The following is a 25,127-nucleotide window of genomic DNA, read 5'->3' on the forward strand; positions in this document are numbered from 1 at the left end:
CTATCTCATATTCTCATCGTTAAGACTTAAAATTATTTATGGACGGCTGCGATTCGATCCCGAAGGGATATCCAGTTCTTCATGGACGACGATGGTCCGACCGATGGGACCCTCCCTCGATATGACCTAAGATAAGATCATAGCAATCTTTTCTTTACAATTTTAATTTTAATTTCATCGATATCTTCGAAGGAGAGACAGAGAGCTCTTTCTTTTTTCAAAGAAAAAAGGAAAAAAAGAAAGTTTTGTATTTGGTTGTCCCATATTTCAGACCACATGAGAACGTGTTTTGCAAGGAAATGGGCTGCACTTCGCATCAATAATTACACGTACCCCACAAGTTATAATTTTATTCAATTAATTCCCCTTTCGACCAAAGAATCCTCCTTCTCATTATTTTCGTGGAAATCAGAATGGATTATAATATAAATTTGGAAGCAGCAGTAGCATTTTCGAAGATGTCCTTTTGCGTTTTAGGCGCGATGCTTTCTGTCAAATGGTTACGTGATTGACTCAGTCCAAATTTTATATATATTAATATTTGGAAATGACAGCGTTGATTATGATTCCGCTCATAATTGGAGTGAGTAGTAGAATACAAATGCAATCGTGTTAGTCCTTAATATTTAGGGCAGATATGAAACGTGTTCAAATTCCAACATTAAATAAACTGAAAGCAAGAGGAAGGAAGCTCCAATCTGATAGGGATTTGTCAGTAACAAAGAATTAAGATTTAAATTTTAAATCGAATGAATATTTTAAAAGTTGATTTATTTAAGTTGGAGTAAATCTGTATATCTCTAGAATTAATTAAAGCTTAATTTATAAGGGAAACTGCTAAACCTGAACTCAGGCGGCAGCGAAACTGCTGCCTAATAAATGAACATAAGGGACTAGAAAGCTTGGTAGTTCTTTTTAAGTACGAAGAGTGATGCAGGTGTTATAAAGGGCGTGGTTTCTTGGGAATAAAGGTCAAGAGTCATGCGAAGAATAAATTTCGGACCGATATGGCAAGACGGATTAACACATACTTGATCCCATTAAAATAGGATATCTGTCACCTCGGGCTAAGACCATACTTCGGGTTCAGCATGAGTTCGGTTCTGGCTCCCACTTGGGCCCCTGAAGCTATCTCATCCAGCCTCGTCTCGACTAATTCGGCATCGAGTTTCGTCTCGACCAACTCGGCCTCAAGTCTTGTCTCTACCCAATCAACTTTGTCTTGGCATCTCGATCGTCTCGTCTCGGCCAGCTCGGTCTTGAATCTCGTTTCAACCCGATCAGTCTTATCTCGGCCATCTCGATTGTCTCGTCTCGACCATGTCGGTGGTCTCGTCTCGTCTTAGCCAACTCGGCTTTAAGTCTCGTTTCGACCATCTTAGTCGTCTCATCTTGGCCATTTCGACTTTGAGTCTCGTTTCAGCCACTCCGTCTCATCCTGGGCTGCACCTTTATGTCTTCTATGAACCACTATCTTACATGACCCGCTAAAAGGAAAACGTGAATATTCTCAGCAGTCCAAAAATGAAAAGACGGTTATGAGGTTGTCAGACTCGGTCCTCTCGGATACCCCTCTTTCTGCACAAAAAGCTAAAAGGATATGACTATCGGATCTGATTCCCTTGGCAAGTTGCTATAAAGGCTCTGTCCCATCCGACATGGAGATGTCTTAAGCATGCTATAAAAGGCTTAGCCTATAGCCTTATTTCAAGTTCGATTCCGAGAACTTTGCTAGTATTATCTTCTTTGTCCACTTTTCATTATTTTTCATAGAATCCTAACTTGAGTGTCGGAGTAGCCTGCTGGAACTTTCGGCGTCAATTTAACTTCTCCTTGAAGTGTGTTTCAGGTCCGGATCATCTCTTGCGTCCTAATTCATTCAGGAGGTCGTCCACGTCGGACTGCTTGTTGATTGATGGCTTAACTATCCATGATATTTGGCCGGAACAAAGAGAATGAGAAAAGTGTTGAGGAGATAGGGAAGCTAAAATCGCAAGGCCCAGACGAATCTCAAGGAGCAGATGAATGAAGTTATGTAGAATTCATTTGCAGCTACTAGAACATTATAAAGGCAGATGTGTGGAGGCTTTTTGAACACTATCTATAAAGGGAATCTGCAAACAAACAGACTTAATTACATTTGCATCTCATTGATTCCCAAAATTCAAAATGCAATAACACCAGCTCACTATGGAACAATAGCTCTCGAATTACTTAGCATCGAGTTGATATCGAGGGTGCTTGCAAAGAGATTGCAGGAAAATCATTATCAGAATGCATTCTTGAAAGACAAGGGTGTAACTGACTGTTTTATGACAGCTACTGACAAAAGCAGATTGAAGCATCAGTATTTGAAGCGGATTATTAAAAGGCATTCGATAATATGAATTGGGACTCACTACTTTTGATAATATAAGGAGCAACTCAACTGTTGAATTTGAGTAAACAAAAGCAACACTTAATGGGAGGCAGGGTAGTCATTGCCTCCCCCTCTTATTCGACGTCTTTTCTGCTCTGTTGCACAAAACTTTTATCAGAGACTCTCCTACCAGTGTTATTATTTCTTTTGAAAAGGAATCATGTCAGAATAGCAACACTTCTTCAGCAAGTTTCAGATATGACTAAAAACTAATGCAATTAAGGGTAATCCATCGCCAGAATAGCAACACATCTTCAGCAAGCTACAGATATAAGTAAAAACTAAATACGGCATTTACTCCTAAATTTGAGGAGCCCTAACCCCGCCATTGATCTCAATTTATCACAATCTATAATGAATTAACTGTTTTAGTTTTACCAATTCAGCTAGAGGTAAAGTTACTACGAGGGCAATCAGTCGTCCACAATTCAGTGAGCAGACTGAGGTTGTTAAGGTGCTCGTCGTTGGGAAAGTATAATATAATTCTTGATCAAGGGAGGAAGGAGGCAGCTTGTGTCCTGCTCTTCTTCCGTTATGCTATTAACTATGACAAGATTGGGGTAGTGAATTACCAATTCCTCTAGGGAGGTGAATCCATTAACTCTCTTTAAAGGAAACAACATGAGTTATCTACAATCATCAACAATGATACATTCAACATGTGGCAGGTTGTGGAACTTTCATTTTTGCATGGTCTTTTAAGATCAAATAATACAAGCTCTTCCAACTTGAGAAAACACATGACCACAAAGTGGACGATAAACGACACAAAAATGTGTGAGCTCAAGAAATGTCTCTCAGAACAATTGTTTGGCTAAAACAAATCCATTATTCTATAAAATGAAAATATAAATATGAGTATGTGCATAAAAGCAAAAAAAAAAAAAATTGTATATATATTATGTTTACTCAGCGACCAATTAATGAAAGAATCAACACATCCTCTGTTCACTAAATCTGCAATACAATGATCCCTCAATCACTACACGAACAATGGCAGGAGCTGATACTGAGAGCTACTTCGCCGCATTCCCACCAACTCATCGAACTCGATACAACCGACGTTCGCTTTGTTCACCTCGTCGCGGCGTTCGTACTCGGCGACCGGCCGATCTCCCACGTTCGCTGCCTCTGCAGCAGCCGCCATGACCCTGTGCCGCCTCATATGGCCGCCCAACGCCTGCCCCAACGCGAACTCCACCCCGCACACGCCGCACCGGTGCGAGCCACTATTCTCCTTCGCCGCCTCCGGCCGCTCCGCCCTTAGCCTCTTGTGGCTAGTCCGGTGCCCTCCCAGCGCCTGAAACGTCGTGAACCGCCGGCTACACGTCTTGCACTCGAACTCGCCTTTCTCCGCAGCCACCGACTTCGACGCCGGAAGCTTCACGCCGTTGGACAAGGAAAGCATCAACAGCAGCTCCGCGCCTTGGATCTCTTCCTGATCTCTCGACCGCTTCAAGGAGCTCACAATTGCCATGAATCACACTGTTCGACGAAATGCCGCAAATGGAATACTGAGGTGCTGCGAATTGAATCCTTAGCCTCTTGTCCCGAGTGCTGAAGATCGGTAGAATTTATAGATGTGGAACTAAACTTAAAGGTCTCCACGCTGCACACGCCAGACGCTTCGAGACGGCTACAGGTAGCCACAAGCGTACGTGCTTGCGTTGGATTCGGAGAACAGAAAATGGTGAGAGTTCAAAGTCAAACTACGTGTGTTTTGACTCCTTCCAGATTAAGCTACATAAACTGGCGGTTGCTTGGAACGGGAGCAAAGTATGACTTTTCAAATTTCCCCCTCAGTTTTTAATGATTTTTCAATTTAACGCCTGGTTTTTTTCTCAAATAATTCTAATCCTACGGAGCAGCAATTAAATTAAGAAGAAACTTTTGATGGTAATTGAATATATTATTTGGATATATTAATATGGATTTTATAATTAAAACTATCGACGTTTAAAGGCCACTCTAAATTATTACTAAAATTTGAAGGGTTAAAGTTGAAATTTATGTTTCTAGAAGTTCCAAAAACAAGGGGGATCAAATTCAAATTTGTGTTGCTTCTGGCGGTGCTTGTCCTCCACGCGGTTCGAGTGTTTGACTCGATGGGATCGCCTGAAGGCTAAGAAACAGCGCCGCCATTTGGGTCATTTGATTCATATGTGTAATTTCCATTTAACTATTTTATTTTTCAAAGTGAAAAAATGACCAAATCTTCGGTTTTGCATAGTCTTCTCAATTAACGTTGTTAAATAATCACCAAATCTCTTTTTATTTCTTTGCTTACCTAATAACAGACGTGTTATGTTATGTAAACATGTAACTAAATCACGTTAGCCAAAGCACGTGTTTCAGTCTATAAAATCAAACACGGTTTTTTATATTTAAAAAAAAAACGTATTCTTCTCGGTTTGCATGTTTTTGAAAGTTCTTAAAAGAAATATTTTAAGGATGGCGTAGAGCGAATTAGACTCTTAAAATGGAATTAAAAGGAGTTAGGTTGATGGTTGATTTGTTGATCATTTTTTCACTGTGGCTGTTACCTGTTGGAACCGCCATCTAAATTTATAATCCAAATGAGAAAAAGAGTAAGTTGGGAGGAATCAAATTAACCCACTTGGCTTAGTTTGATTATCGACCCTAGGGAAAAAAAGCCTTTGATATTGTTTTAAAAAAATTTCCTCATCCATTTTTTCATTCGAATTTGAGACCGACAATGGTAAATTTAAAATTTTATCATTTATACATATATATATATATATACATATATATAATGATAAAATTCAATACAACTCTTACAAAATGAAGATCACAAGACCTAACTAATTATTATTATTTATCAAAAACTAAATGAAATTATATTTTCATTATCTAAACCAGAATATTTATAAATGATAGCATGGAAACACAGAAAAAATTATAAATACATCTAAATAAAAATTAAACTTAATGTTTATCAAGAAAAAGAAATGATGGAGGTATCTAACTCCTTATGCTTAAAAATAATAAAATTTATCATTTCGATCGGATACAATATGGATGAATGCATCATTGTTTGAACTTAATCAAGTAAGAAGTATAGTAGCATCTAAATCAACATGATAGCATTAGGTGTGGTTTATATTTTCCAATCTTAACAACTAAAAGAAGCATGGAGAAAGAGAGTTACGTTGGAAAAGGGGAAGAGAGTTACATTTTTATTTAGAATTGTATAGATAAATTTTTTTTTTTAATTTATGTTATTAACGATCAAATTAAAAGAGAAAGCATCATCAACGAAGAAAAAATATAATCAGAGAAGACTAAAGTTGATATTGAAGAGGAATATAATATATAGATCTTATACAAAATAAACTAAAAATAATAAAAAATGAGTCCCTTTACGACTCTATCGGTTGGAATCATAACGAAAAAATTTATTGAATGAGATCATACAATTTTTAATATATATATATATATATTTGATACAATACGCGACTGGAGAAATACGCGACCGTGTGCGACTTGAATCTGGCCGTTCATCACGCGATCACGCGCGAATCCGGACCGTCCAATTTGGGAATGCACAGTGTTTCTTCTCTGACCCCCGCCGCTTCCGGCCGCCCTCGTCGCGCCGTCCGGCCACCGCCGCCCGCCGGACCGGGCCTGATCGACGCGCCGCTCGCGGGCGCGTCGACCGGTGCCGGTCTTCGGCCGGATTGTGGCTGCCGGCGGTCCTTCCTCGGCCGGTCTCCGACCGCGATTCGGCCGTTTCTCTGGGGCGCCCATTGCCGCCGTGATTCCTGCCAAATTGCGGCCGGTTTCCAACTAAATCGCAGTCGAAGATCGGCCGAGGAAGGACCGGAAGTGGCTCGACACCGTAATCGACGGTTTTCGACCAAATTCGCCGGATTCCGGCCACTATCCGGTCGGAATCCGGTGCCGGCCGGTGCGCCGGCGAGTCGCGCGTCGATCGCGCCTGGTCCGGCGACCGACGATGGCCGGACGGCGCCGCAACGGCGACGGTAGCGAACGGGGGTCGCGGTGTCGCGCAACGATCGCGTATTTCTCCGTCGCGTATATTATCAAATATATATATATATATATATATATATATATATATATATATATATATATATATATATATATAGAGAGAGAGAGAGAGATGATATCCCGCGCGACTCCAAATCCCGACTCCCGTGCGCGACACCCGACCCACGCCCGCTGCCGCCGCTCCCGTTTCGCCGTCCGGTCACCTCCGGCCGTCGGACCGGCCCCGATCGACGCGTCACTCGCCGGCGCGTCGACCGGCGTCGGTCCGGCGGCCGGAGGTGGCCGGACGGCGGCGAATTTGGCCGGAATCGAGACCACAGTGGCTGGCGGCGATTCCGGCCAAATCGCGGCCGGAATCCGGTCAAATTCCGGCCGGAGACCGGCCGGGGAAGGACCGCCCGGCGCCGGCGGCCCTTCCCCGGCCGGTCTCCGGCCGGAATTTGGCCGGATTCCGGCTGCGATTTGGCCGGAATCGCCGCCAGCCACTGTGGTCTCGATTCCGGCCAAATTCGCCGCCGTCCGGCCACCTCCGGCCGCCGGACCGACGCCGGTCGACGCACCGGCCAGTGGCGCGTCGATCGGGCCCGGTCCGGCGGCCGGAGGTGGCCGGATGGCGATGAAATCGCGGCGGCAGTGGGCGTGGGTGGAAGAGCGGCGTTTCCGGCCGATTTCGCCGCCGTCCGGCCACCTCCGGCCGCCGGACCGATGCCGGTCGACACGCCGGCGAGTGACGCGTCGATCGGGGCCGGTCCGACGGCCGGAGGTGGCCGGACGGCGAAACGGGAGCGGCGGCAGCGGGCGTGGGTCGGGTGTCGCGCACGGGAGTCGGGATTTGGAGTCGCGCGGGATATCATTTCTATATATATATATATATATAATATTAAAATAATATATTTTAATAAAAATTGGACTCTTAGGCATAGACTAAGTCTATGCCTAAAACCGGCCTTGCCATCGACCTCAAAGGGCCCCAACTGATTTGACCAAACCAAATGCTAGCTACTCTTCCACAAACACTGTTCGATTTGCATCCTCATCGCTCAGCAGTGTTAACTGCTGCTGTGCCCGCTAGCTAACTACTCTTCCACAAAACACATTTATTCATTAATTTATTGTGGATAACTAATGCCTCCTACTCTCAGCTTGATAGTGAAAACACTACCTATCAATTATATTTACGTAAGAAGGTAGGCATTTGACTGGCATCTCGTCCCTGGAATATATCCAGGTGCATGCTTGGCTTCTAGATTTTTTATCTTTGATTTCAATGAAAGCCAGTCTTAGTCGTCTCTCTAGAATCTAGATTTAATATTCTTCACATTTTCGGGTGACTTCAACTTAAAGATTAGCCTCTTCCTTGTACGTTCTTAGAATTTTTTCTAAGCTTCCTCAATTGAGTAGCCGAAGCCAAGAGCTGTTGTGCATGGTCAGTTTATTATTTACATGTTGATTTAAATCTTCGTGCTTCAGTTTTAAATTCCGAAAAGAAAAAAAACCACCGCTGAAAATTTATTATTAATGTTCCTATTCAGCGCCGTGACACTTTTTCAAGTTGCATTTATCTACTAAACGCGTCCCCGGAGTAATGGTGCAACGATAAGACATCCGGGTTGTGACTCAGGGACCCACAATTCGATCTCCAACTACGACGTATTTACAAGAATTTTCTTCCAAATGGAGAACGCAATCAAAGAATGCTGGGTATCTGTATTGACCGCCGTATGCGCTTCCCGATTTACCTTGGTGGTCGGTGAGAAACTTTCATAGGACCGGACTGACCTGATTGGAATTTATCATTTATCTACTAAACACGTGAGGCTATACTATTACTAGTGTTACAGATTCCACGTGTCTACTAAAACGTGCTGCTGTACTATTAATATATAGTTTTATTATTTATTTACTCGATGTTCATTTTATCTTAATTTGAACGTGATGCAAACGCTAGTTTTTTTCAACTGCCAGCTTTTATTCATATTTTCTATCGAAAAAAATTATTTATAGTAGCATGATAAATAAAGGAATACTTAATTAAATAATATATATATATATATAATAAATTTAATTTTCTCATTCTATTTCTCAACTATATATTTTATTTTTATTGAATTATTTTTTAATATGATATTAATTTTAATATAATAAAATTAAAAAATTATTAATATAGAAAAATATTTAATGTCTAATAAAAATGAAGATTAAAATGAAAATAAATATAATAAATAGAAATGAATACGAAAGAAATGAATTCCGATCTCAATCTCACTCAGTGACATCTCTAATTTCTAATCGAAGACTCTAAGTACAAACTATAGATAAACAATAATAGCAACACCCTTCCTCTGCTGCTGACTCGCTCGCCGTCGCTTTCCATCGCTGCCGCAGCGAACACACCAGTTTTTAACTACGTGTCAACTCCGTCACTCTTCCAATTCCATTCTCATCCATAAAATTTTCCAGAATCTCAATCTCAGTTTATCCGTCTACAATTTTATTCTTGCCCGGTCTCTGTCTCAAAGATCGAGGCTATTGAAATTTGTTTGCAAAAATCGCAGGGGGCAAAACGGAATTGGACTCCCACCAACAACTACGAGGCCTATAAAGATTTTGTGATATTATAATTCTTGGATTTCATTCACAATTTAATTAACTATTATTCCAACATGAAGAGATCGTCGTATCGGTTCGGAGGAGAAGCCAGGATCGATAGCATCGACATGGCCAGCATCCTCATGCTCTTATCTCGCGGCGGCGGTGGAAACGGAGGTGCCGGCGACGAGAGTCGGGTGTTCGAGTGCAAGACGTGCAGCCGCCGGTTCCCGTCGTACCAGGCGCTGGGGGGCCACCGCGCGAGCCACAAGAAGCCGCGGATGGTCGCCGCAGGCGACGAGGCGGCGACGAAGCCGAGGATCCACGAGTGTTCCATCTGCGGGCTTGAATTCGCCGTCGGCCAGGCGCTGGGCGGACACATGCGACGCCACCGGGCGTCGTCCTCGTCGTTGTTTGGGCGTAGCGCGGCGGTGGCGGTGGCGGCGCCGGAGAGAGCGGCGGCGGCGGTGGTGGAGCGGGAAGGGATCAGAGGAGTGGTCTTGGACTTGAACTTGCCGGCGCCGCTGGAGAACAGCGTCGACGATCTCAAACTGGGTTTGGGATTAAATTTGATGGAGAGTGTCGATGATTAACAACAAATCCTCCTGGCCATTTTCCTACTGCAATAATTCTTGCTAAACGAAATGCAGCAATTCCACCCAGTAAGGTAATAGGTGAGTCCCTCTTGTACAATGCATCAGGCTCTAACCTGAGTAAACATGGAACAGCTTTATTAATGAGCTCAAATGATTTTTAATCTAATTGCCAGATTTTTTTTCTGGCGTTTAAATCTTGAATGACTACGTACAATATCGCCTTATGATCTAAAAGCTTATCATAATTGGCTAGAATATTGTCCTGGAAATCTTGAATGACTACGTATGATGCTTGAAAGGAAGCAATTACAACATACTACAATAAGCTCCAACACTAGAACGTCTAAAAAGTGTTGCTTCAAATTTTAGATCATTTTTACATCAAACAGATCAAAATATATGAAACCTCACTTTAATTTCCTCCAGGAGCACCAAGGGCAAGTGTAACAAATCAAGAAAAAAAAATAATGATCAAGTGCCTCTGGGGCGAACACTAGCAGAATTGTAGCACACTTGCAAACAGCATTATTACATTCCTGATGCCCTTTTACAAGTACTTGATGAGAGCCCAAACTACAACGATGAGGACTACAATAGCGACGACCGATAAGAGCAGACACTTGCAAGAACAACCACCTTTTGTGCGCTTGTTGAGGATTGCCAGTCTCTTTTGAACTCTCTGCATGAAGTCGCCAAAGAATTAATGTGATATATTCACAATTATTCTGAGTCAAATGCAGGTATTCCTGCCTCAAATCCCAAGTCTATCAAAGAATAATGTGGAATTCTATGATACGAGCTAAAGATAACTTCAACACAACCAAAATTATAGAGGGATAGTCATCTATTGACATCCACAAATCAAACAGCAAAATATTATAGACGCTTTTTTTTAATTGCCATTTTACATTTCTCAACTGTTTTCACATACATATTGGCTGGCAATATATTTGTGCATATGCAAACTTCTAAAAAGGGCTGTGTTAAGTCAATGAACTGGTAAAAAAACAGCATGAAGGTGGAATTACCTGTAACCTTGAGTCTGTTACATCAACTTGCTGGTTCAGATCATCCTGCATCATCAGAAAAACATTCAATCAGCGATGAGTTCTTGAAGCTGCTGCTCAGTAATTTTGCATAATAAAGAGACCTATACTAGTCATAGTATTACATACAATTAATCTTGTGTGCAGATCCAGCTCTTCATTAACTGCTAATGCAACATGTTTGGTGCTTAACACAGTCTCCTCCAGTTTTTCAAGACCCTCGTCTTGCTCTATAAAATGGGATATATTATATAGTACGTTGAATTACAATTTCACTTAAAATGTGAAGAAAACCAAGAAAATACCTCTCATAATCTGCCTCTGCAAACCAACAATACCCTGATTATCCAACCCAGCGACTCTTGTTGCCACATCAACTGGTTTTTTACCATCTCCAAACAAGTTCTCCCTATGTTTCACAGATTAGTTAGTTTAAAGTGAAAAAAATGACTACAATGCATCATTCAAGTGGTAACAAACATGCCATCGTAATGACTCACCAAATTTAAAGATTGAATTTTGAAACAGAGGCTCTATTATGGTAAAACTAAAAGGTCAAAATATAGCATTATAAAGACAGAAAACTGACATAGAAACGTTATGCTAACCTGTTCCCGAAGTTGGACATGTTTAACGTGGATGCCATCTGATTTGCTTTAGATTTCAGATTTGATAGCATCTCTTGGCGCTTGTGTAATTCCTTATCCTTTCTGGATTAAGAAGGCAGTTAGGATGTACAAAAATAGGTAATGTTCCTAAAAGCAATCAATGGATAAAACTGAGTTCATAGTGAATAAGGTAAAGCAATTTAGTTTACAAGATTCTATAACAATGCCTTGCATGTATAAAGGGGGAAAAAAATGCAAGCAAATTATATTGCAATTAAACAAAACAATGACTGTAAGTAATATAGCAGCATTCAGAGAAGAAACCTGCAAATGAGAAGATACAATGGATCATTCAATAAAAAAGATAAATAAAAGATCTTCATCCTCGTATATATTCTTCCAAAGGGGAAAAATTTAAGAAACCCATCTCTTTGTCCCTTCCAAAGAATTGCATCCTAGGTTGAAGTTATCTCCTGAAAGAGTTTGCACTGTTTCTGAATTACCTACACTACATGAAGGAGAGGAAGAGAACCAATGTTCTGAATAAAGAAAAAAATACAGCATTATTTTAGAATAATATTTAACACTGAAAAGAACAGCAAACACTTTACATTGGCTGTAAGCTAGGAAGCTTTGAAAGAAGCGACTCCAAGTTCTCCAGTCTGGTCCGGAGAATTGTTATCTTCCTCCTCATTGCAGTCAATTGGCGTTGGGTCTCAGGCCCAGATGGAGGCAAAGAGCCCCTTTCAGAAAGCATAACACTAATTTCCTCAGAAAGCCTTGATGCTTCGTTGAACTCTTTCATCCATTGTTCTAACGAAGATGTCATCGCTGGTGAAAGGACCTATAAAGAAAATCTCCACTGTATGAGTCAAGATATTAGTTTCCATTGTAATAAATTGTATATAGGATGAGCATGTGTAGAAGAAATCATTCATATGAGAACCGAGAGAAAGAATATCAATGAAATTATGACCTTGATCTATTGGAAACAAGATTAACAAGGTCAACATAGTCAAAGCAAAGCAGAAAAGAAAAACAGGAATATTACATAAAGATGTTAGATTAATTATTACAAATTACCACTATATTAAGAACCGAGACTACAAATTCTGCAATGTTGGATGCAAGAAGGAAAAAAAAAACCTTTCTAAGTTAACACAGATATCAATCACCATGAAGGAGGATCTACTCCTCGTTAAAGAGACATCCAAAGTTCGAAACTTCCACCAAAAGTCTGCATTTATTCTCCTCTATAATGTTCCTCTTTTCCCCTCTCCGAAGCACCTCGGAGATCTCAAAATATACGACCAATGCTTCCTTTATGAATCAGAATTAATAGAAATCCTGACTCGACTATTCTTATTATGAGTCCTTCCTACACACGAATTTCGTCCAGTTCCTTCTAACGTTCAAGAAAATTACAATCTTAACCGAAATAAATCCGATGTGCCGGAGAATTTCGAACGAGGAAAGAGAAAGAGGATGACGATATTCTTCGTAGAAACCGGGGCAAATCACCAACAATTCACTATTCAAACTACAATAATCCTCGATCTCAACCAAACAAATCAAAGCCTACAAATTTACAAAACAAAACAAAAAAAAATCGTTAGAAGGTAATCGAAAGATATGCAAACACATCACGGAATCGAGAAACAACGACAATATCTCAGAAATAGATCACCGACGAGAAGAAAAGCATGACAAAGGTATTCAGGAAGAAGAAATCTCGGACCTTATCGCCTCCTTCCTCTCTCGCTTCTTCTCCCCGATTCCCAAATCCCGAGATTAATTCTTTTGCGCCGCGTTGCGTTGTCGATCTGATTCGTCGTTCTGATCTATTTCGTCTTTTGGCCGAGTCGAAACAAATAAGAAGGTTCCAATAACTAAAATACGCTGCGCCGTCCACCCGAATCCGACTGTGGAAGTAAACAGCTCATTCCTCCGACCCGCTTAATTAACGTGAAGACAAATCGATTCATTAATGATAACGGATTATAATTAATAAATAAAGTACAGTATATTAATTTATCTTACCAAAATAAGCAACTTTCCTCCTCTGCTCTTCTCCTCTCCGTCCTCTTTTTCTTCCATCCTTCCTTTCTTTCCCTTCCGCTGTCCTTCGGTGAACTGACCACCATCTCGGCCAACTGCGACGGCGAAGACGTGCGATCGTTCGTTCTTCTTCATCTTCACTGATCGATCCAACCAACGTTGAGTAAGTATTCAGCTTCATGTCCACGGCAAATATGTACAGGAATCTTCATGTTCTAGGCATCGGCATCGACTTCGGCACAAGCTATTGCTGCGTCGTCGTGTGGCGGCGCAACTGTGTCACCGAACCACCCTCTCCTTCCTTGTCTTCAATGGCATTGAGCGCATCATCGGCGACTCGGGAAAGACTCAGGCGTCCATCAACCCCGCCAGCACCATCCTCTGCTGCTTTTTGATGTCATATTTCCGTCCCTCTGGGTTTGGAGACTGCAGGTGAAGCCATGAATGTGATGGCTCCAAGAAACACCACCATCCCCAGCAAGAAGGAAGTGTTCTTCTCCACCAACCAGGGCAAATGGCGGAGCAAGAATGTTTGTCACGAACTGATTCAGATAGATGATCAAGATCACAGACAATGCACTGGTGACCTCGAACAAGAATGCGAAGGATTCTTCGTCGTGTAGAGTTAATCCAGGTGTGCGAATTAAGGAGAGATTCGAGGGCATGACGCAACAGTCTTCTTGGCAAATTCGAGCTAGCTCTCAGCCCAGCCGTCTCTACGGACGCGAATGGAAAGCCAAAGATTAAGGTGACTTTCGCCATTGATGCCAATTCTGTACTTATTGTTTCAGCTGAGGACATGATCACGGGGCACAAGAGTCTTGGCATAACTGAGAGCACAGAAGCATCTGGCGGAGGGTTATAACGAACATCTCTACTAGACTTCTTTATAAAAAAATAATATTATATTTTCTAAAAAAATATTGATAAAAAAATGTATCCGCTATTCTTCTACACCTTTAACAGCGCACAAACTTCGCTCGATTTCAGTGCTTTCGGTCAACGCGCAAAATGTAAGAAAAGATACGAGCTCGACAATTTCAAAATCACGTAACACTTGTCGCTCGATAATTGGATGCAGACCAGTCATAAATCCACCACCGCATCCAATTCCGGGCCAGCTCTTGAACTTGCCGGATTCTTATCAAAGGGAGCGAACAAGCTGCCAAGAACATACACCAGCCCTACATTGTCCTCTCTCGGAGCAAAAGCTGAGCCCGATTAGGGAAATCCTAGTGTTTGGACTTTCCTCTTGCTACAGATTTATCTGCTTCCAGTCGCTGCTCAGTCTAAAAGAGTAATTTTATGCTAAAAATGTGATTTTTCTTACTTCCTTTCACCAGATTTGTGTGAGCGATCAGTTTGAGAGTTGAAATGTGTGCTTTCATTTTCCATGCAATCTTCTTGTAGGTTTGAGAGTTGAAATTGGAAGGCAAGAAAGATGCGAAGTTTGAGCAATTTGGGCATCTGTTTGAGCCTTGTTTCAGGATTCCTCTTCCTGGCTCTTGTTGCAGAGCTCTACTACCTCTTTTGGTGGAAGAAGAAGAACAGAGCGAACAGAGGCATGGAAGACGGCGGCCACGGGAGCTGCTCTGCCAAAAATCTTTTCCTCCCTCTCTTTAGCTGGAGGAATCCATCTTCCATGAGTTCCACAGCCATCAATCCCCACGAGATCTCTAATCCGCTGAAGCCAATCGAGGAAGAAGATGGCACAGTGGAAGCAGAGCTGAAGAGACTGCAGGGCCTTGCAGGTCCTCCGAGGTTTCTCTTCACCATCGAGGAGGAAACCAAGGAGGATTTGGAATCCGAGGACGGTAGTAGCATCAAGGGATCAAGAGGGAAGAGCTTGCGTGATCTGTTTGTTACTTCAAGCACTCCATTCTTGACGCCTCTATCCTCTCCTCCTTTTTTCACTCCTCCTCTGACTCCTATGTTTGAGCCATTGACGGAAGAGGAGTTCATCAAGAGGTGTTCCTCTCCGCCTCCAAAGTTCAAATTTCTGAAGGATGCCGAGGACAAACTACAGAGAAAGAAATTGATGGAAGAAAAAGCAAGAAAAATCACAGAAGAAGAAGGATCTTTCATCTCTATAAAAATAGGAAGGAGCAGGGACAGAGGGCAACAGCAGCATTCGAGTTCCTCCCAAGTGATTCCATTAACTTCTTCACCTTCCAGTTTCAAACCAGTTCACTGAGCTTTCCATCAATCACAATCTATCTGCTGCTATTGTTTTTTTTCTTCGTTTTCTCCTTCATGAATGTTTCAAACAAAACTTTGATATGACTTACTTATGTTTCAATCCGCTGAATCATGATCGTTATCAAATGGAGGCCATCATACGATCTGTCGTCACTTTTGCAGAAGAACGCTGCCTTTTGCCTAAAGAAGGGGCAGGGAGATTCCTTTACTTCGAAATCACCGAAGCTCATTTACGTTTTTTTAAGAGTTATTCCACTAATATCTCTCTGCGAATTTATCCCACGTGTCTTTTTAAATTTTCTTTTAAATAGTATCATTATCTTTACCATTTTCATCAAAAACAATTTTACTTAATAAATTTATTAATCACATAGATAAGATCGATATTGATTTTTATAAGATGTTATTTGTATATATAAGAATCTATAAAATAAACTAAGAAATTAAAAGTTTTTAAAACACACCAATAATCTCATAGATATGTAAATATTTATAATATTACATAATTATTTTACTTGAATGAATCTCTAGTATTCACAAACAAAGTTTGCAGTTATATATATATATATGAACATATTTGAGATCTCAAACTTTTAGTTTAACACAGATATTGATGAAAGAGATGAGAAAATGATTAATCAGCTCCACTTGGACTGTTATATTTAAGGTCTCAAACTTATGAAAGAAACAATCCAAGTAGACGAGCTGAATGATTCATTAATTGATCCACTAAAAATAAGCTGAAAACGGATCCACCTGTCAGGGACACCACATACAGGAGAGTTTTCAAATCGCTACGACAACAATTCTCAAGGGAAAAGGCAGATCGATTGCTAAAATAAAGTGCAAAAACCAGAAGAAATAAAACTGCCGCTTAATACTAATTGTAGCCTTGCAAAGGGTCTTCTATCATTTCTTCTTGTCGCTGACTCCAGCGGACCTGAATAACCATACATCGTCAGAAATTGAAGGCCAAAGCAAATATATGGCAAAAACATCTTAATAGAATAAGGAAAAACTTACGAATAGTGAGCAAGAAAATAATGACTCAGTATTAAAAAAAAAGGGAACAAGTGACTCAATGAGATCAATATAACACTACGGAATATTTACTGTCAAATGTTACCTTAGACACCAAACAATTAAAGGTTCTTGTAAATTTACAAGATAACATCGCTGATTCATGAAATCAGAATGGAGGAGTATCTTGTATCCTATAATTTGCTCAAGTTCATTTCTGTATCTGATGTGCATTCGCAGGAAGCAATGGGAAATAAACATTGATGCAACCAAAAATTCTATTGCATTTTAAATTTTTTTTTTGATAAGTTTATATATCATGACTTGAATATTGGGAAAAAACTAAGTTGAATGGAAAAACAATACTTAGTATCCAACCAAACATAGGATAATTATGGCTTTAGCATGAGAACTAAACATGAACTAATGTGTTTTGTGGATGTCACACATCAGTTGTACATGGCTATTAAACACCTAGAAGGTTTATCATACATACAAAGATGATAGATTCATCTAACACATGGAACTGCAATTAGATGTCCAACATGCCAAAAATGATTTCTCTCAATTAACCATTCTATTAGTTGTGGTTATTAAACAAGTTCAAATAGGTAAAAGAATGATTTTAGCACACAAGACGATAGGTAAAACTAAAACAAGGAAATTCCGTACAAGTGGAATTAGGATTGAATCAAATACCTCATCTTCCGAAGAACATTGGCCATCTCCTCTCTCTTCTTTTTTGCCCTCTTATGTGTGCCAAGCTTTCTTTTTGCAACTTTTAGGGCTCGCTTGTCCTTCCCAACTTTCAAAAGTTCAGTGATCCTTTTCTCATATGGTGCAAACCCAGCAACCTCTCTAATCAAGCTCCTAACAAAGTGAACCCGCTTGCTAGTTTTCTGGAAAAATAATTGTTTCAAATTCAACAATGCTGAAGTGTCTTAGTCAAACAAAAAAAAAAGAATGCACCTAAGAAAGCAACATGTTGAAGGTTTAATCCAATGTAATTGGACAAGTGACATAAGACATTTCAATGGGCATCTGTATAACTGACAAAAATATTGATGTGAAAAAGTAAGATCGATCATGAATATGGAAACACATACAAGATGCAAACACACAAAACCAACAGCTAGAATTATATACTCAATCAAAACATTGGGCAAATATGAGAATGACATCAAAACTGCATAAAAAGTAATTACATGCAAATTTGGCATACAACGGAAAGGTAGTGATAAATCATATGTTAAAATATGAGATACTCGTAAATCGAGACGAGATTGAACTAAAACCCATAGCGTGATGGTAATATGGATACTGATGATGACTCTAACAAGATATAATCAAAAAGAAAATTTTGGCTAGAGTACTTAATCAATTTCCAGTTGCAAATGGAAAGGCAAAATAACCTTTAGACTATCATCAAGAGATTAAAACATCAGCCTTAAACTTTTGAAATTCTTACCCCTTTTCTGCTTGAAGGTCGAGGAGGCAACTCCCTTCTGGTGACGATGTGTCCTTTGTTAAGCCCCACAAAGAGACCGGTCTTCGGCTGAGGAGGAGCCATTTCTACACCTGGATAGAAGTTAAATTCAACAGATGCACGAGAAAACCAAGTATGCAGGAAATATCGACAAGTAAAGAGGCAAAAAAACTGGAACGGAGGCGATCAGATCTTACTTGTGAGAACCCAAGCAGACAACTACAAACCCTAGCGGCGGCACAAGGAACATTATATCGCAGGCGATTTCAGATGAAAGGACCAAAGAGTGACTCGAGAGCAACATAATTACGACGTTGCCCTAGCGTGATTAGGAACGTTGGATCAATTGATTAAATAATGCCAAGATCTTAAAACGAAATTAGAAATGCTGTGATATTTTTTTTAAAAAAATAATAGTTTATAGATAAACTACTGAAATTAAATAATAAAAAACGTAAAAAATTATATAGTTTTCAATTTTTTTGAATTTTATTATTTCAAAAACCCGCGGATCAAGCCGGATCCGACCCTGACCGCACTAGGCACTGCTCATTCGGACCTCGACCCGATTGCCATTCTCTTGTTCGAGACGGGCGTAGTATTAAATACCTTCTTGCGGTCCGTTTTAGGGTTTTGTTACTGGAGGCTTTGCTTCCCTTCCCTCGAGACTCTGGAGAAGTGGTCGGTGACGGCGATAAGGCAACGAAGCGATGGACAAGAGCATGCTCGGAGATCTAGCCTCTCTTCCCGAGGAGGACCAGATGAGAATGTCGGCCATGATCGATCAGATCCAGATTCGCGACAGGTATTTCGTGCTATACTTGCACTCTTTATTTATATATGTGCTATTGTCGTTCTTCTCGATCTTTTAGTATTACTTGGACGAACTACTGGATAGATTGTAAATCAATTAGACGTTAGTCAGAATGCATTAAGCAGTGCTACACTCGCATCGATTCTGTTTGCTATCTCCTCTCCGCGCGTTAGAAACTGGCAAATATATACGCAGGTAGGTTCATCAATTGTTTCCTTCATATGATTATTTCTCGGTGCCACAATATAAACTATCAGGTATTCCCAATTATCAATACGAGTGGCGAGGTTGTACATGTCAGTTGCCAGTTCATCTATTACAAAGAGGTAACTCGAAAGTGCATTTGAACACTCGTCTTTGCTGATGGTTTGTTATGGCTGAATCCCGCGAACTGTTGAAGTGACCTATTACTAAGTAGCAAGAAGAATTTTAGAGATTGACAGAATTTTGGCATAAGATGGTCATTTGTTGCAATTTCTGTGTTGAATTTCTTTTATTGTACTCAACACATGAAGGAACAGTAGTTGGACTGGTGCTTACTTTTTTTACCTTTTGTTTTTAGAATTTGGTCACGACTAGAATGCAACAATAGTTACTGCACTACTTAGCTTGAAGTGTGATGAATTTATTAATCACATTCAATTCAAAGGAAGTTAGGATTTCGCCAAGAGATCCGATCTTAGTTATCCTATAAGTCTATTGATGAGGTCTGTAAGTTGTTATCGATTGGGATTAGTTGGCTGGGATCCTAGAACAAGAGGTTTTCTTTTCCTTGGCTAATGCTAGCAGAGGCATGCTATTATACATATCTGTTCCACATATCAGGTGCTGATTTGTTTGATTGTTATTCTAGAAATATACCTTGTACATTCCTGTACCAGCTCTAGGCACATACAGAAGGCTTTCAGTTTGCCTGCATTAGTTAGAATTTTGGTGCTGTAGTTCAACAGGAGTGGGGGTTGAATTTCTTTTGATTATGTGTTCTGATGATCAGGTGATTTTGAACCTAGAAGTTTTACTGATATTTTGATGTATTAATTAGGAAGCTCAAAAAACATATATTTTTTCCAAATGGCCGATTCATTTCATTGGATATTCCATTTACTTTCATTGATAATTTCAATTATTCATGATTGAATAAATAATATCATTTATTTTCCTTATCTTGTGGATCTTGGAGGGTTGTATGGATCTCTATTCTAACAACTTTTCAAGTGTTGGGATTTATGGTGTTTTTCCTAAAAGCTGACCCAAAGTATTGGGGTTTCAAAAAACCCGAACCTGAAATTTTTGAGAGAAAACCCTGATTGGGCCAGGTTTCAGGTTTATTTTTGGGAGGTTTTATGTATTTTACATAGTATTTTGTAGATATCTGGTATATAAATGTATGGTATATATCATTTATGAAAAGCAACTCAAACCTAAACTTTGAAATCATTGAAATTTGAAACCCACCACTAGGGATTGTTAGGAGTTTGCCTAAAGTTTGTACTATCACTAGGGGTTTGACATCCAGTTTACGACTCATTGGGATTTTCTCACTTGCTAAGCATTTACTTACCCTTTACCTACTTGGACTTTCAATACTAAACATCTAGTCCTCTTAACTTGTCTAGACATTCTATGCAACACTTACTGGGCTTCTTTTTTGCCAATTACTTGTTGGACTTTCCACATATCAACATCTTTCGGAATTTCACCGATGTCAAGGCTTGTTAGACTTTCCATCTGCCAACTACTTGCTGGACTTCTCATATCAAATGTGTAGTTGACCTCAACCTATTCAGACTTTATCTAATGTCGACTATCCGGTCAATGTTAACATGTTAGCCTACCTTAAAGTTACCTAAATTATATTGCCCACAATTGGATTGTGCCAACATATTGTTCAAATATCAAATCAAAAACCTTGTCCATCAGGATCAAGTTACATCTGATTGCACCAACACAATCTACTACTAGTATATTGTCTGTTGCTTTTAGAACCAGGACATCGTTTCTGTTTTATTGGTTAACCATCACCTCATGGTTTGTTGCTCGCCAACATGGGAATATCTTTTGAGGTTATATACCATCGTCAACTTACTCTTACTGGCCTTCATATATCCTTTGCATTATAATATTTTATTTCCGGCACTTGTTTTACTGATATACAACTTATTGTTCCATCACGATTAATTGGTCTTCTGTCTGATTATTCTTTGCGAACGTGCAGTTTAAGAATGTATAATTCACTGGTCGAGAAGTGCTTTACTGACTGTGTAGACTCCTTCAAGCGTAAATCTCTCGACAAGCAAGAAGAAACATGCATCAAACGCTGCGCTGAGAAATTTCTGAAGCATTCCATGAGGGTCGGCATGAGATTTGCGGAGCTGAACCAGGGGGCTCCCACTCCTGATTAACTTGGTAATCTGGCCATTTTCCTATATCACAGGCCCATAATGTTTGTATTTGAGTGCAGACAGCAATGATTTAAATTTGTATTTGTCCATCGGAGAGCTTCCTATTAGCTCAGCAGACTTTGTTGCATTTTTTAGCACTAAGATTTGGCGTATTAATCTTATTATACAATAAAGCTCAAGCAGTTAGATCTTGCTTCAGCCAAAATTCATACTGTTTCAATTTTTGGAGACGATTTTTTCTACCATGAACCAGGGGCTACTAGATGACCGATCCCTGTTCTAATAATGAAACAGAAAGATAGTATATATGGCATTAAGATTCAACAGCAACAGTTCTTCCAAAGATAAGATTTAGGGTGGGTTTTGCAAATTAAAGAGAAGGCATGAACAATAAAGACGCCAGCAAAAAATTAGTCTTTGAGGTCGGCTTCTCTGTTCACCGACCGTTCATCTCCGCCGGAGGCCAGTGGAGGCCGCTCAGCTGCTCCAGAAACTTGCTCAGCCGCATATGCTTTGCGGCCCACTGGTCTGCTAATTTCTGCTCCTTTGCCTCTGCGTCTTTCCTCAGCCCGGCAATCTGTTCCTTGTACTCTACCTCAATTCTCTCCAGCGCCGCCTTCTGCTCCTCCCTCAGCGCCCGCACCTTGGCGTCGATCTCCTCTAGCTTATCCCTTCTTTTGCATGCCTTCTCCGTTTCCAGCTGCAGCTCCAGCCGCTTTAGCCTCCAAGCTGCTTCCTTTTTGTGTTCCATCCACGCCCGGTGCCCGTCCTCCAATTCCCTGCAGCACTCGACCAGCTCCGGCATAATATGGCCGCCTTCGATGCCATGCTGTGAGTTAGCCAAACCCAATCTACCTTCGACCCCCCGTTCAGCCTGAAGCCACGGCCTGGGAGACGGAGGCGTAACTGACGGCGAGAGCGTCAGAGTAACCGATGGCGGCGGCGGTGGGGGTCTGTGGCCGCCGGCGCCATTGTTCGCGAGCCACGGTGGGAGGAAAGGGGTGGCCATCAACAGCGGCACGACGTGGTGCTCCTTGACTAGCTTCTCCGCAAAGCCCTCGAGGATGCGGTCGTACTTGCCTGGCTCGGCGGCGGAAGCAGAGGATTTCTGGATCTCCCGACGCTCCCTCTGCTGCTTCTCCCGGAAGACCTCCCACCACTTGCCCAGCCGCTTGGCGGTACGCCCAGGGATCTCGGCTGCGATCTTCTTCCACTTATTGCCGTGCTTGGCCTGCAGGCGAATGACGAGGTGCTGCTCCTCCTCGGTCAGCGACCCTTTCTTGATCCCGGGCTTGAGGTAGTTCTTCCACCGCTCCAAGCAGGATTTGGCGTCCCTATCAAGGGCCACGTTCATGCGCTGGGAAACGAGGTGCCACTCCCTGGCTCCATACTGCTTTACATAAGCACGCAATATGTCGTCCTCCTCGGCCTTCCACCGCTGCCTATCCTTCATTTGTTGACTTCCATTGCCATCTCTCCCGATACCTCATATCTTTGTGCTTTGTTTTTTCTTTGATCCCCTATCCTGTTCTGGGCAAGGTTGCTAACATCTCAATCCTACAGAGTAAGCTGATCAAGATCGTCAGTAAGAACGATGGAATTCAACATCAACAGCAGCAAGATTTTTAACACAGGTATATACACTCAACGGTAGCCCTTTTTTTTCCCACTGCACCACAATTTATAATTTTCTGCAGCATATGATTCCAATAAGAAGAATCCAAACTTGTTTAGCGGAGATATAACAAACTAGTTTTGGAATGGTACAGAAACATTCGAGTATCCAAATCAAAGATTGTTCATTCCAACATTTTTTTGTCTCACATATCACCATGCATCTAAAGCAGCTTATAGATTTGTTTGGTAAATTTCTAGACATGTTCTTCTTCCTAGTCGATAAGTAAACGGATGGCGCAAGGCATGTAGAGTTCTACGAATAGAACAAGTCAACACACACCAAAGATGAATCATTGAGAGAAAGGGAATATATCATTGAAGTCTTACGGCGGCCTTCCGATGATACTGAGATCGAAAGCAGAGCACTTGACGCAGCAGCAGGCAGCAGAAGCAGAGGCAGCGAGATGCAAGGGAGCGGAATGAATTTTCACTGAATGAACAGAAAAAATATAGTGGAAGGAAAGGCGAAGGATAGGGGAAGGAGGTGCGACAGCAGCGCAAAAGGAGCGCACGCGAGTGAGGAAGAAAAAAAGACAAGAGGTGGGCGAGGAAGAGGACAGTGACTAAAAGACTAGTCACGTAGAACGACAGAAGACAGTGGGGAGGTGTAAGAACTGTGTCGGGGTGTTGACGTCAAAGGGGAATGTGATGCCATTCTCGTGCATTTACGAGCTACTGGAGCCCTACCCTTTATGATCCATCTCCATATCCTGTCGATGAGGTAGCTAGCTGTGCCCCCCTTCTTCTTCGCTCTTTTAATTACAAAATAGTAGCAAGATCCAAAGATAAGGTTTTCCATTTATTATGTCTGAGATTTCTGTAGGATTTTTGCAATCATCTTCGAGCATAAAAAAGAAAAATTGAAAAGACGAAGCTGACACTGTACCGCTCTCCAAGCCCTTCTTGCATGACAACGCTAACTTTTGACTGCACGAGGTAAAAGACAAGGCAACCCAAAAAATGAGAACGCCATTGCTTTAATCCACTCGCCCACAAAAGCTGAAAAGGAACCAGCCAAATCATGGAGGAGGGGGGAAGGTGATCTGACATGACCGCTGGCAGTTGCCTCCTGGAGAGTGGCGCGTTACTTCTTTTCTTTCGTGCTGTGCCTCGTCAGCGAACTTTGTCACGGCAAGAACCATCGCTTCGCCATCGTCCTGCCTACGTAGGCATGATCGGATGCTGCCCTTTTTGTTTTTGTAGGGCGTTTCAGAGTGAGGCAGCGTTGGGTTTAGCTGCTAATCAGCTTTACTTTTTGCAAAAGCTGCCTGGTGTAATTACATCGCAGTGAGCGTAGTGGGTGTGTGTGCCCCGCTACGGACGGGATCTGTTGCTGTGGGAGCAAGTGGGCATCGGGCGCGGGCGTCGAGAGCGGCATTGGCTCAGGGATGGCGGTGGGTGGTGGTGTGTCTGGTGCGTGCAGGTGCAGCAGTGCAGTGTGGGCAGCGGGCATGTGTGGTGTGGTGGGTTGGAGAGGAGGTAGTGCGTGTTTCGCGGCGGCAGCAGCGAACAGCAGCGGCAGGAGGAGCAGTGGGAATGGAGGATAGAATAGGGAGGCTGGGCAGGCCAACTGGAACGATGGGGACGCGACGACGCACATCTCCATCTGTGTTTGTGGGTTGGCATTCTTTTCTCTCTCTGTCTCTCTGTTCGGTGCTCGCCTTCGTGTCAGCGACTGGTTACGTCGCTCTCGGCTTCGGCGTGGATCCGGGTGCAGATTTGGATTGGGAGGGATGGCTCCACTGTGCTCGTTTGTCTGCGCTTGTTTCAGCAGGCTCGACTTCTGCGGAGATCGCCGGACCACTTTGGAGCCATAAATCCAACGAAAAATAAATAAATAACGTATAGCCTTTTACAATTATCGCATCTTGTTTACCCTGATGAAATCAAGATAAAGACAAGTGCAAGATATAGATTCCCGATATCTTCTTCTGGGCAGAATAGAGCTTTCCTCCACGGATTCGTACAGAACCCCTCTCTTCGCACTCACCTCCAGGAGATGCAAGTTTGGAGGAGTTGTACTCAAGGGCTCGGGCGCGATGGCATTGAGCAAAAACGAGTGTTTGATCATGGCTGTGGTTGATGAAGATGAGGATCAAAGGTGATGGCTAGAGCACGACAAACAACTAATGAAGATGGCTTCGGCACTGTCACAACTAGTTTCAAGGGTGACGAAGGTTC

The 25,127-nt window shown here is 41.7% G+C and overlaps 7 protein-coding genes across 10 annotated transcripts; 3 read left to right on the forward strand and 4 right to left on the reverse strand.

Moving 5' to 3' along the window:
• Positions 1–3,282: 3,282 nt before the first annotated feature.
• On the reverse strand, positions 3,283–3,953 carry LOC141833709 (uncharacterized). The gene has a single exon (XM_074721199.1). It carries the CDS (start codon positions 3,894–3,896, stop codon positions 3,402–3,404), a length of 495 nt encoding a protein of 164 aa, XP_074577300.1. The 5' UTR covers positions 3,897–3,953; the 3' UTR covers positions 3,283–3,401.
• A 5,137-nt stretch (positions 3,954–9,090) lies between these two features.
• LOC141833802 (zinc finger protein ZAT18-like) lies at positions 9,091–9,830 on the forward strand. Its single transcript, XM_074721300.1, has one exon. It carries the CDS (start codon positions 9,115–9,117, stop codon positions 9,631–9,633), a length of 519 nt encoding a protein of 172 aa, XP_074577401.1. The 5' UTR covers positions 9,091–9,114; the 3' UTR covers positions 9,634–9,830.
• Positions 9,831–10,047: 217 nt separating this feature from the next.
• LOC141833220 (syntaxin-52-like) lies at positions 10,048–13,142 on the reverse strand. 2 transcript variants are annotated; one of them, XM_074720604.1, is made up of 7 exons: positions 13,029–13,142; positions 11,902–12,121; positions 11,291–11,392; positions 10,988–11,091; positions 10,812–10,912; positions 10,665–10,709; positions 10,048–10,315 (listed from the first exon to the last, which is right to left on the reverse strand). In XM_074720604.1, the coding sequence occupies exons 2-7, from the start codon at positions 12,117–12,119 to the stop codon at positions 10,184–10,186; spliced, it is 702 nt and encodes a 233-aa protein (XP_074576705.1). In that variant the 5' UTR covers positions 12,120–12,121; positions 13,029–13,142; the 3' UTR covers positions 10,048–10,183. The 2 variants fall into 2 exon arrangements, with proteins under 2 accessions (XP_074576705.1, XP_074576704.1); XM_074720603.1 differs by having other exon boundaries at positions 11,902–12,134; positions 13,029–13,104.
• Positions 13,143–14,492: 1,350 nt separating this feature from the next.
• On the forward strand, positions 14,493–15,760 carry LOC141833757 (uncharacterized). Of its 2 annotated transcripts, none has more exons than XM_074721253.1 (2): positions 14,493–14,664; positions 14,759–15,760. In XM_074721253.1, the coding sequence occupies exon 2, from the start codon at positions 14,790–14,792 to the stop codon at positions 15,540–15,542; it is 753 nt and encodes a 250-aa protein (XP_074577354.1). In that variant the 5' UTR covers positions 14,493–14,664; positions 14,759–14,789; the 3' UTR covers positions 15,543–15,760. The 2 variants fall into 2 exon arrangements, with proteins under 2 accessions (XP_074577354.1, XP_074577355.1); XM_074721254.1 differs by having other exon boundaries at positions 14,493–14,645.
• Positions 15,761–16,257: 497 nt separating this feature from the next.
• On the reverse strand, positions 16,258–18,320 carry LOC141833463 (large ribosomal subunit protein eL36y-like). The gene is made up of 4 exons (XM_074720916.1): positions 18,251–18,320; positions 18,036–18,145; positions 17,267–17,466; positions 16,258–16,487 (listed from the first exon to the last, which is right to left on the reverse strand). Exons 2-4 carry the CDS (start codon positions 18,135–18,137, stop codon positions 16,457–16,459), a joined length of 333 nt encoding a protein of 110 aa, XP_074577017.1. The 5' UTR covers positions 18,138–18,145; positions 18,251–18,320; the 3' UTR covers positions 16,258–16,456.
• A 384-nt stretch (positions 18,321–18,704) lies between these two features.
• Positions 18,705–21,448, forward strand: LOC141833828 (mitochondrial import inner membrane translocase subunit Tim9). The gene is made up of 2 exons (XM_074721325.1): positions 18,705–18,858; positions 21,083–21,448. The coding sequence occupies exons 1-2, from the start codon at positions 18,764–18,766 to the stop codon at positions 21,267–21,269; spliced, it is 282 nt and encodes a 93-aa protein (XP_074577426.1). The 5' UTR covers positions 18,705–18,763; the 3' UTR covers positions 21,270–21,448.
• Positions 21,449–21,555: 107 nt separating this feature from the next.
• Positions 21,556–23,451, reverse strand: LOC141833453 (transcription factor AS1-like). Of its 2 annotated transcripts, none has more exons than XM_074720903.1 (2): positions 23,274–23,451; positions 21,556–22,826 (listed from the first exon to the last, which is right to left on the reverse strand). In XM_074720903.1, the coding sequence occupies exon 2, from the start codon at positions 22,720–22,722 to the stop codon at positions 21,706–21,708; it is 1,017 nt and encodes a 338-aa protein (XP_074577004.1). In that variant the 5' UTR covers positions 22,723–22,826; positions 23,274–23,451; the 3' UTR covers positions 21,556–21,705. The 2 variants fall into 2 exon arrangements, with proteins under 2 accessions (XP_074577004.1, XP_074577003.1); XM_074720902.1 differs by having other exon boundaries at positions 21,556–22,838.
• Between the last annotated feature and the right edge of the window lie 1,676 nt (positions 23,452–25,127).

The sequence above is a fragment of the Curcuma longa genome, chromosome 8, assembly GCF_044706935.1.
Source record: "Curcuma longa cultivar G26 ecotype Majalengka, Jawa Barat chromosome 8, ITB_CL_G26_1.1, whole genome shotgun sequence".
NCBI classification, from domain to species: domain Eukaryota; kingdom Viridiplantae; phylum Streptophyta; class Magnoliopsida; order Zingiberales; family Zingiberaceae; genus Curcuma; species Curcuma longa.

Coding starts and splice junctions, on each gene's coding strand:
- LOC141833453 (XM_074720903.1), bottom strand. CDS start 22,722: ATGAAGGATAGGCAGCGGTGGAAGGCCGAGGAGGACGACATATTGCGT.
- LOC141833757 (XM_074721253.1), top strand. CDS start 14,790: ATGCGAAGTTTGAGCAATTTGGGCATCTGTTTGAGCCTTGTTTCAGGA.
- LOC141833220 (XM_074720604.1), bottom strand. CDS start 12,119: ATGACATCTTCGTTAGAACAATGGATGAAAGAGTTCAACGAAGCATCA. Junction 11,393..11,901: donor CTTCCTAGCTTACAGCCAAT/GTAAAGTGTTTG, acceptor TTCTTAATCCAG/AAAGGATAAGGAATTACACA. Junction 10,913..10,987: donor GCAGAGGCAGATTATGAGAG/GTATTTTCTTGG, acceptor CCCATTTTATAG/AGCAAGACGAGGGTCTTGAA.
- LOC141833709 (XM_074721199.1), bottom strand. CDS start 3,896: ATGGCAATTGTGAGCTCCTTGAAGCGGTCGAGAGATCAGGAAGAGATC.
- LOC141833828 (XM_074721325.1), top strand. CDS start 18,764: ATGGACAAGAGCATGCTCGGAGATCTAGCCTCTCTTCCCGAGGAGGAC. Junction 18,859..21,082: donor CAGATCCAGATTCGCGACAG/GTATTTCGTGCT, acceptor GCGAACGTGCAG/TTTAAGAATGTATAATTCAC.
- LOC141833802 (XM_074721300.1), top strand. CDS start 9,115: ATGAAGAGATCGTCGTATCGGTTCGGAGGAGAAGCCAGGATCGATAGC.
- LOC141833463 (XM_074720916.1), bottom strand. CDS start 18,137: ATGGCTCCTCCTCAGCCGAAGACCGGTCTCTTTGTGGGGCTTAACAAA. Junction 17,467..18,035: donor GACCTTCAAGCAGAAAAGGG/GTAAGAATTTCA, acceptor TTATTTTTCCAG/AAAACTAGCAAGCGGGTTCA. Junction 16,488..17,266: donor AATGTTCTTCGGAAGATGAG/GTATTTGATTCA, acceptor ATGGTTATTCAG/GTCCGCTGGAGTCAGCGACA.